We start from the raw sequence: 10903 nt of genomic DNA, 5'->3' as shown, positions 1-10903 counted from the left end.
GGGAAAACTGCGACTTGGCAACCCTGAAACATTTCCTGAATTGATTTCAAAATAAGAGCACGTGTCTTTTATTTTGCCCCGTAGATCTTTATTTGCTGGGTGTTCACAAAAGTTTAAAAATTAAATAAAAAATACGATAACACCTGACTAATTATTTTCGCTTTTAAACACTTATCACAGAGTGCTTTTTAACCTTAAAAAATGGGGGGGGGGGCTCTCTTATGACTCAAGTGTTTCCATAGTTACTAAATGCTTTTAGACGTTTTCCAGCGTCAGGATTGTTGTGTGTAGTCTGTTTAGTGCTTAAGAAATGTCTTAAATGATTACAGATGCCTCTGTTTTTTGAGTGTGGACGCAAATGGTAAGATTTTTGAGAGATTAAATATTTTAAAGATTTTAGACAGAAAACAAGTTTATGCCTTGAATCCAGGTCATGTCTGAGTCACACAAGCAGACTTCCAGGGAATCAAAAATATTTGGCTCCAGGTTTCAAACCGCAGGATCTAATGAGAAACTCGACATGAGTGGGGAGCTCCTGATCAAAAACAAAGCAGATATTCAGTAAGGAAAAGCTATTTATAACATGACCAGTAACGTACATATGTAATCTATCATGAAGTCTTGCTCTGATTTATTCTTTATCCAGTTATCAAGCAGGTGTAGATGCCATGTCGCAGTTTCAGTTTGAGAAAGCTGTGTGCTGTTTCTCAAAGGCCATCCTGCTCCAGCCACAACAGGTGGATGCATGAATATGCATTTGTTGTACGGTATTGGGATAAGGTAATTATTTGGTTAAATCTCCGTGTTTTATGTTTGATTCATATGCAGACCCAGGTCTATGTCAAGCGAGCAGAAGCTTATCTACAGCAGTGTGACTTCCAGTCAGCAGCGATGGATTACAGACACGCCTGCATGCTGGAACCACAGACCGAGGTCTACTGTCAAAGACAGCATTCATTTACTATCTGCAGGTACATAAACAACAGCGGTTGGAAATCACATTTGAGGTATAACTATTAAAGGGGACATTTTTCAGATTTTTTAAAGATGTCAAATAAATCGTTGGTGTCCCCAGAGTATGTATGTGAAGTTATGTTAAGGATACCATATAGAAAATGTATTATAACATGTTAAAATTGCCACTTTGTGGGTGTGAGGTGTGACTTCCAGGGAATCTGACATCACAAGGGGAGCCACATTTCAACAACCTATTTTTTCACATGCTTGCAGAGAGTGGTTACCAAAACTAAGTTACTGATGTTTTTCAAAATTTTCAGGTTGATAGAAGCACTGGGGACCCAATTATACCACTTAAACATGGAAAAAGTCAGATTTTCATGATATGTCCCCATTAATGGCAATTTTCCAGGTTGTGGTAAATTAAATGGATCACGCACTGGGAGATTGATGTATTATTGTCTTCAGTAACCCTACTGAAAAAAAAAACTAGCCTAAACTTCCAACCTGGTCAATAGTTATGGGGACGAGATTTTTTCTTTTTAAATCTCTTTTCTTGGACTAAAAAAAACACACAGATTGTAGCAACAGTTTACTTCCTGGGCCTGTTGACGTGGACAAGACCGACATTATCATAATTTCTCCCGCTTTGGACTCAGCGTCGTGTTGCATTGTGAGCGAAGCTTTCAAACATGGTAAGGAGCGTCACATTTCAGGCTGACATCAGAGGTATTCAGGCCAATTACAAAGTACAGATTAGCTGGCCAATCAGGGACACAGAGCTTTTCAGATTGATGAGGTTTGTACAAAATCAGTGCGCTTCAGGAAGACAGGGATATCTGGAGCTACAAAAATGTACGTTTTTTAACCGTAAACAACGCAAAGATTGAACTAAATACACAAATAACGTTGTTTTTTTAGCAATAAAATAGGTGACCTTTAAATTGTGCATGCTCGCTTAGTCTATAAGTCCATAGGGTGTCCCATTTGTCTTTTTTTTCCGGCAAAGTCCACAAGTCCGGAGTGTGCCATTTGGGACAGGGCCAAAGTTGCACACTTCAAGGCACTTCAATAGGCCTTTAAGTATGGTCTATTAAGTATGCACTTTTTGGGTAACTCTCATTTTAGTAGGGGCTGTTGCTTTATTTGCTTAATTAATTAACAAATGAAGCATGATAAAATATCTGATTTTTTAAATGGCGCATAGGGTTGCTGGTGGTCCTAATTTTCTTAGGCTAACCAACAAGAACGCATGTGGAAAATGTCCATGCTGGCTGTGGCCGAGACACCCGTGCTGGCATTCAGGTTTTGCCAGCTAGACTGGCACCAGACCAGTAAAAATCAGAAAATACCAGACTGAGATAGTATGGATATTTTTAATGATTTAAAATGTTTTGTGTGTGCCTGTTTGTACCGTTCTTGCAGGGTCAGTGTCTCTATGATCTGGGGATGTTCCTGGAGGCTCTGGAGTCTTTTACAAGAGCAGCAGAAATCAGACCTGCTTTCCAGCTTTATCATATGAGAAGGTCAGTGCAGCTATCAGCCGATACTTACTGTAAAATCCCAAAATGTATTGCAGTCAAATAGACCTAGAAATGTCATAATACAAGTGAAAGTAGGAAAAATCACCACTAGGTGCCGCTGCATCCTTTCTTAAACTGTGTGCATATCTACCAAAAATGACTTTCCTGCCAGTCGTTTGGCTTAGAAAAAAGTATAAAAAATATACAATTAGCAGTGAAAAAAAATCTTTCGTACTCTATGGACTGTCCAAAAGAAAAATACCTTATATTTGTATAAAAAAATATATAAAATATATGATTGGTTTGATAACTAATGCAATGCAATTACATTCAGGCCTTTTTCAGTGCACAAATGCATTTCAGGGCTATCATAGAGAGACAACAATTTTCCATCATGCTCTTCCTTACTATATATTCATAGCTTGGCTTGTCTGAGTGCACTGGGCCGATACTCTGACTGTCTTCGGCTGGTTGGTAACTGGTTGAAAACTGGTGACCCTTCAGCAGATCTCTTCGTACTGAGTGCCCGACTGCACCAACAGCTCAATCAGGTCATTTTTCACATCACTAAGAATTTTTTTTTCATTTAAGAGTCTATTATATAACGGTCTGGGTCTGTATGTGTTTCTAGATGACACTGTGCTATCATGACCTAAGATCAGCAGTCAGATTAAAGCCGGGATATCCAGAGGCACTCGTGATGTTGAAGAGGCTACAGGAGAGCGCCGAACATTACCATCGTGCAGCTGTTGATAAAGAGTTAATGGGAGAGCTTACAGATGCACTGGGAAAAATAAACACTGCACTGGACTATAACCCTGGTAAAGCACGGTACTTTCTCTTTAGGTAAGGCTTGGGTCTGATGAGATTTGTTTTTTGTGGGTTGAATAAAGATGATGTTTCGGCAAACAGCATAAGTTAATTTACTATCACACATATAAATTCTTTATTACTATTTTTCACATTTTATAATAATGGAAAGTAATTAAAAACATTGAAATATACAACAAAGCAAAGTATGAGGGTTATTTTAAACTGTGTTTTCAAGACAAGGAAATTATTCAGTAAAGTCTGATTGATTGGGGCAAGTTGTCACACATGCTTTATATGTTACAAATAAATACTAGGGCTCTCAAAAGATTACCCGCATAAAATAAAAGTTTGTGTTTGCATAATATATACACAGTACTGTGCAAAAGTCTTAGGTCACCACCACCAGACTTGTTTTAAAAGTTTAAATGTCCATCCATTTTTCAATCTTTTTTATTAACATACAAACAATACAGGAAATATGTACAAAAAAAATAAAATTTTCAGGACTAAATGTCTTCTTTAGGCATCGTCAGTGTTTAGTATGACCTATCTTGGCACTAAACACATCTTGAGGGTTTTTTTTAGGCAGAAATAAGTAAAAAGACTAATATCTTTAAAATAAAAAATGAGGATTTAATTTTATTTATTTAGGTTTAGGATATCATGCAGTTTCCTGCTATTGCTCAAGTGTAAGGCGAGTTTACCCTAAAAACTTGACACATCAGTTTACATTTTTAAAGAGTTTTTGAAAATATATACACATATATGATCACTGTAGCATTGCAAACACACACACACACACACACACACACACACACACACACACACACACATACACGTGTGTGTATATATATATACATACATATATACACACATATACATATATACATATACATACATACATACATACATACATACGTGTATGTGTGTATGTGTGTGTATGTGTGTATATGTGTGTATATATGTATTTATATGTATATGTGTGTGTACCGTAACATACTATATATATATATATATATAAAATTACACATAAATTCTGCAACAAAACTTTTATTTTGTATAATTAATTGCGATAAATCTTTTGACAGCCATAATAAATACATATTAATAACAGTTCTTTTTGGCCCAAAAGTTGCTGAGATGAATTGCTACCTTGTGAAATAGGTGGCAGGTTTCACTGTGACAACTTGCCCCATACTGCGTGAAGAATGAATGACGGCAAGTTTTCATACAATATTAGTAATTTTTAAGTAGCTTATTGTGAACAACGATTTAAGATATCTGCCCATACATTGCACACTTAGCACATACTCGCAAAAAATAAACATACCCTGAAAAAAGGTTGCTGGAGTGAATGTGTGACAACTTGCCCCGGTCTCCCCACAATGTGTGATAAAGTACACGTCTGCATTTTTGCAGAGGAATTCTGTATCGCCGCCTGAAAGACTTCACTGCTGCCATCGAGGACTTTGTTCTTGCTGTCGAATTGTGTGGGCTTGATGAAGAAGCACCTCAGGGTGAGATGCAGGAGTCTTTAGAAGACGACGCTCAAACCCAGCTGGTGCTCACCTTCAACGATTTCGCGGTTCAGTGCTTCTCCAAGGGTTTGTATAGAGAAGCCGTGGTGCTGCTGAACAAGGCCGTAGAGAAACAGAAAGACAAGAGCGTGCTGTTCATCAACAGAGGAGGTGTGTTGGCTTGAGACTTTGAATGGCATGAGGTCTGGGATATTTCTCTCAAATAGATTTATTGAATTAAAAAAAGAATTCAAGAAATGTCTGGGCCGTGTCTTTTAAAGTAACAGCCAGAACGTGTATCATCCAGAGAAAATCTCTCTCTGTGTGTCCTTGGTTTCCAGATTGTTTTTTTAAGCAGTGCGAGTGGATGTTTGCATTGGCGGATTATCAGCTAGCAGAGGAGATGGATCCCGACAACACGGATATCTGGCTACGACTCGCTGTCATTCACAACGCGCTGGGGTTGCACAGATTCAACGACAAGTGGGTTTAAATACATGTACGCATTTGACCACATATTTCTTTACCTGTATGATACTACTTTTTATTCATTTTTTTAGGAAGTACCAAGAGGCAGCAGATCTGTTTTCTGTAGCTATAAAGTACAACCCAACCGCAGTTCGGTACTATGAAAATCGAGCCAAAGCTTATAGCAAAACTGACAAACTGGAAGAAGTGAAGCAGGATGCCATCAGAGTTCTTATCTTGGATCCCACCAATGACCAGGCAAGATTCACGTTACCACACTGTAAAATATAGGACAGGCAACCAATAAAATACAGCGAAATTATTTATATTGATGGATTTATACAATTTTATCAAAGCTGCAATCTGTAATGTGTGCCTCTTTATCGCCCTATTTGTTTGATCATGAAATTGCAGGCAACTACGTATAGAGTTCAGATGCAAAACCCTCTAATGCTGCGTTCAGACTAGCCACGGTAGAGCCGTCAAGCGTGAGTGATTTCAACGTTAAGGCAATTACGTGCGAGTTGAAAAACGCGCCACGTTATCCAATCAGGAGCTTGCTCTAGTAGTGAGGTGATTACAGGAAGCGAGCGGAGTCGCAGAAGCTCCTCCCATGACACAAATTTCCCCGTGAATGTCTCAATGACTAGAATTTCACGTGTGAATTAAGTGAGTAAACTCAAAACGTTCAAGCGGTATACTAGACGCGGTACACGCGAATTTGATGCCTTAAACGCAGCTGGTGTGAACCCACGGTAATGTTGCGTTCAAACCAGCCGTGGTGTAGGCGTTAAGCGTGAGTGATTTCAATGTTAAGTCAATGTAAAGATGCGTTGACGTGCGTCTGGAGGTCTCGAAGCATGAATGAGGCATTTAGTGCTGCGCGGTATACGCAATTCCGCCTCATTCGCGCATTTAGTTCGCGCAAATGGCGGAAATTGAGCGTAGCCGCGGAAAAATTTAAACTTTGGCGAAAAAACTTGCCGTGTTAACCAGTCAGGAGCTTGCTCTAGTAGTGGAGTAGCAGAACCCCCTCCCATGACGTGAATTTCCACGTGAATGCCTTTGAAAAGAATTTCACGTGCGGCTTTCACACGCGAATGAAACGAGTAAACTCAAAATGTTAAAGCGGAAAACTAGATGCGGTAAACCCACGGTAAGTGCATCTGACGTTTTCTTGTAAATAAGCATTTTTATTACGCTCTTCTGTTTAGTAATTTTACTTTAATGGCAATTAAAAAGTTATCAGACAGTCAGTAATTGAAATACCTTATTTTCGACCTCTATTTCCTGTCCCAAGGAATGGCATGAGGACAGGGCTATCGGAGACTTGGGAAAAGATCACAGCAATTACCAATTAGCAACGCGGCCCAATTTCCAACGATCCAATCTGTTCTCGATGGACGAAATTAAGTCCTGCCCTAAATTTTTTTAATTTTAGAAGCTGTTTCACTCAGCTGTAGGGTACAGAAGACAATTGCTACATCTGTTTCATGGCGACTTTAATTTCTAACCAAAAAAGTTGAAGTTTAATCAGAAAAGTTTACCCAGTGACAGGGCATTCAGGCTATATATTTTATAAGTATGGCATATTTGCTTTCTGGAAATCGAACATTGACCTTTTGCGCTCCTTACGCAACGTTTTAACAACTGAGCTGCAAAAACTACTTATTTATGATTATATCCATGATTATACAACAAGAAAACAGGAAGGAAATGTCAATAATCACTTGAATACTGATGAACATCTTTAATCAAGATGAAAATGTTTGTGTCTTGGTTTAGGTGGTGGCTTTGCTGTTGCGTCTGCTCCCAGGATGCTGCTTGTCTGACATCATGTCCTGTGCCACTGCGCAGTCGGTGAAAAAACAGCTGATGGCAAAGATTCAAGCTTTTAAACTAGCAGTCTCAAAAGTGTCAAGGTTTGTTAACGTACTGATCAACATGCTTATGAAATTATTAGTTATACGTTTCGTGCTATACTGTAGCAATGTGTCTTTTTCTCATATACTCAAAACATTTTGTGAGACTTTTGCATTGAGTTTTAAGACAAATAGTCCAAAAAGTAAATCATGTTTTTTACAATTATACTAGGTTGGATAAGTGGGCCCTCATCAAAAATGACAGCCAATCCCAAACTGGCTCTCACACCTCACTGGTTAGTGGTCCAGAGCAAAAGATGAAGTTATTTAAGGTGGACTGCATAGTCAAGAGCAAACAACAGGTATAGATGCCGGTTAACACATAAAAGATTGCATTTGCCTATTTGAATGACTAACACTGTTAGGAAAATATGTGTTGACTAAAAAGTCAGTCAAACATTACTAATGCGGTCTTGTTAAAACAAAGACCCATTATTAACAGTTATTACTGCAGACTACAAAGCAAAAAATTGGCAAAAACAAACAAAACGTTTGGTAATAAATAGTTTTATTATCTTGGCTCAGAAAAAAACTTTAATAGCAAATATATTGTGTAAACGTTCAAGTTTAGTTTCCAGAGAAAAGATTTCTCCAAAAAAAGTGTGTTGTTCTTATGAAAGAGTGAAGCAAATTGGATGTACCCAATCAAAAACTGTTTTTTGGAAAATGATTTGGAAAGTGTTTTAAAGCTCATTTATTATTCGAAACAATGTTTCTTCAAACCAAAACAATTTGCAAAACCTGCAGTTAAAATAATGAATTACTGTCGCTGTTCCAGTTAAATATTATAAAATTACAGGTTAATGTGTTTGCATTCCTAGAAAAGCAAAATCTAATGTTAATCTCTTGTGTTTATGGTGTCAGTTGAATGAATCGGTGAAGAAAGCCCTGCATCAGAGGCGGCCCCTGCACCGTGATGGGCCACGTCTGGCCCCTGTGCCCCGTGAACGTAAACACCCTGACACTCAGGATCCACTGTTAGCAACCGTGTCCAGGAAATTTAAGGGCCTTGGGCTTAATTGTTAAAGATCTGCTGGAATCAGTCTCGGTGATTCTGGACAATCTGTTTCTCCCAAACCAAGCTGAAATAGTGGAGTACATCTAGCATAGCATACACTCTTAAAAATAAAGGAGCAATTCCAGCGTTATGGATGTAACATTTGACAAATATAATTTCTCAGAGAATGCATTTATTATCAAAACATTGAACTACCTGATCAGCAGGTGACGTCAGCAGCAATCGCCATATTCTGCTCATGAACGTGCACTGAAGGACTAAGTAGGAGGGGTCTATGGGACAGTCACAAGCCTCACGGTTTTTCCCAAAAAAATCTAAAAATGTGTTTGAGATATTGACATCTCAGTTTTCACTATGGGTAAAAACTTTACTTATAATAATAAGGTATACAGAAATTGCCCATTTACTTTAATTGTTAAAGAGCAAGACTAACATCTTTTGCATTTAACTTAAGCAAGCCATACAGGTTTGTAACAATAATAGGTGTAATGAATGGGAGCTTTCCCATTGATCCCACCACCATTAGCACCCTCTCCCAATCAGGACTATGGACACCATTCTGTCACTCTACATCTACTTCCTGTTCTTATATATTTAAGCCATAGACTGTGAAAAAAGATGGACGACGCCTGTTCGCTCCCTTCCATTGGTGAAAAGTGAAGCCGCTAGTGTCCCGATATGGCGCTGACATCTTGGGTTTTGAGTCTGCGCAGTAGCGATTTCGGGACCAGTCATGCGCAGTAGTGAGCAGGAAATGAAGCCGCGAAATCAAAACCCCGCCCTCGCTCTCGCAGAATGCGCATATCACACGATATCACAGCTGTCAATCATGACGTGACACCACCGTTTTTATATCATTAAATAACTAACTAAACACAAACCTATTTTAAAAACAAACATTTGAATTTAAATCAGTGTGATAAAAACTACAATAAATGACAGAAACCAGCTTCGGAAAAAAGATAATTAAAGTGTAATTAATTTTTTTAGTTGGTCTCAAGTCCCATTGAATAACATGGGGAGGCGGGGTTTATGATATATACTGGGACCAGTCACTGGGGAGCGATCGAGACGTTTTGGCTTCACTTTTCAGGGCTTGTGCGGCACGCTTGGTTCATTCGCTAAAAATTCCCACAATGCAACGCAAAACCAGTGAGCATTGATCCCTATGTTCCCTTAACAACATGCGATCCAAATAAACTTTATGAAATATGACAGAACTTTTATAAAGACAAACATTTGTTTTAGTTTTAAATATAAACACACATCGCTACACAGTAAGGGACCACAATTTACTCAATATGATATATATATATATATATATATTTAAAATGTAATTATATTTCTCCAATTTTATGCACGGATATGTAAGAGAATAATGACAGTGTTTTTCACAATGTACTGTTTAAAATTAAGATGTTGGTTTTGCCGGTTGTTGATGAGTAACAGCTGTGAGTGATCACAACGCGCTTAAGCAGCCACGTGACTGAAAAATAAGTGAACAGTGTCCTAATATCAAGTGAGCTAGGGTCCTTACCAGTGTCCGAATTTGCTTACACCGTATACTGATTCATGACCTCTGGAGCTAGGGAACGAATTGAGACACAGGGCATGTTAATGTTGCGAATTCAATTACAGACTATGGGACAAATGCATAGTGATGGGAATCAACGGAACCAATTGATTCGAAAATGATTCAAAACACTTAAATATGGCACCAAGCAAAAAATATTGTACAAGCAACAAAATGTCAGTCCAAACTATTTACACTTTTTACAAAATATTGGATTTTTTTTCTAAAAACATGTTTTGAATTCAGATCACCGCAATGATTGCATATCTCTCTAAAAAACACAAGGGGAGCTGCAGCGCCTGTATAAACGGTGTACGACGGTGAGTAGTTGTAACGGGCCACCATTCGTCAAACTTTTATGACCCCCTCCCCCACCCGTTGACAGGTCGTGTTTTATGACCCTTTGACAGGGGGGCGGGACCATCAATCAAAATCTGGACAAGTTGTCAACTTTAGACAGAAAGTATTTAATGGTTTTATTGCCGGTCATTTAGAGTGATTGTTTTTCCTGAGTGTGTTTTATGTCAAGCGTATGGTGTCATGTTTAATGACGGCTCGTGTTTCGACATTTGCTGTTTATTGACATTTGATGTCAGATCTCAACCAACCTCCCACCTTTGCTCGCCCCGTGCGCTTCTCAATACTGACTTTCACACCGCGGGTGTGTTGTTGAATCTAAAGTTTTGCAACAGCATAAGTTTATTTAAAGGCAATCACTAATCATATATATATATATATATATATATATTAGATGTACCTGGCTACGCTTAAAGCCGATGTTTTCTATCGAGCTATAGTTTCTGATCAGACACAAAGTCTGAACTAAATAAAATTTTAAACGGTTCACGAAGTCCGGGAATCTTTTCATGACCTGGTCTACAGTTTCACGCGTATTAAAGATCCGGCGGTGTCTGACAAAGCGTCGGGTGATTGTTCATATCTGTCATTTAAAATAAAGTTAATAAATGTAATTCTGTCCACTATGGCAAAATAGGAATTTGTTTTAGATTTAGACAAATCATGAACAATGCTACGATTAAAACATTTGTTTGTAACATCACAAGTTATTTAATGAAATATTCCGTATACGTGTATAGTTTAAGCAATGATCT

The 10903-nt window shown here is 38.3% G+C and overlaps 1 protein-coding gene across 1 annotated transcript; it reads left to right on the top strand.

Moving 5' to 3' along the window:
* The first annotated feature begins 878 nt into the window (after nt 1–878).
* On the top strand, nt 879–9437 carry ttc16 (tetratricopeptide repeat domain 16). The gene is made up of 10 exons (XM_065284375.2): nt 879–971; nt 2383–2483; nt 2902–3031; nt 3112–3326; nt 4713–4981; nt 5152–5293; nt 5371–5536; nt 7064–7200; nt 7373–7502; nt 8065–9437. The coding sequence occupies exons 2-10, from the start codon at nt 2407–2409 to the stop codon at nt 8224–8226; spliced, it is 1428 nt and encodes a 475-aa protein (XP_065140447.1). The 5' UTR covers nt 879–971; nt 2383–2406; the 3' UTR covers nt 8227–9437.
* Nucleotides 9438–10903: the final 1466 nt, after the last annotated feature.

Source organism: Paramisgurnus dabryanus, chromosome 5 (genome assembly GCF_030506205.2).
Source record: "Paramisgurnus dabryanus chromosome 5, PD_genome_1.1, whole genome shotgun sequence".
In the NCBI taxonomy this organism is placed as follows: domain Eukaryota; kingdom Metazoa; phylum Chordata; class Actinopteri; order Cypriniformes; family Cobitidae; genus Paramisgurnus; species Paramisgurnus dabryanus.
The sequence above is the reverse complement of the archived record's forward strand: the minus strand, read 5'-3'. Positions and strand labels throughout refer to the sequence as shown.

Bases quoted from the DNA above. Each gene is read 5' to 3' on its own strand.
- ttc16 (XM_065284375.2), top strand. From the start codon at position 2,407: ATGTTCCTGGAGGCTCTGGAGTCTTTTACAAGAGCAGCAGAAATCAGA. The intron at 3,032-3,111 runs GTCATTTTTCAC...ATGTGTTTCTAG, and splicing joins TGCACCAACAGCTCAATCAG to ATGACACTGTGCTATCATGA. The intron at 4,982-5,151 runs GTGTGTTGGCTT...CTTGGTTTCCAG, and splicing joins GCTGTTCATCAACAGAGGAG to ATTGTTTTTTTAAGCAGTGC.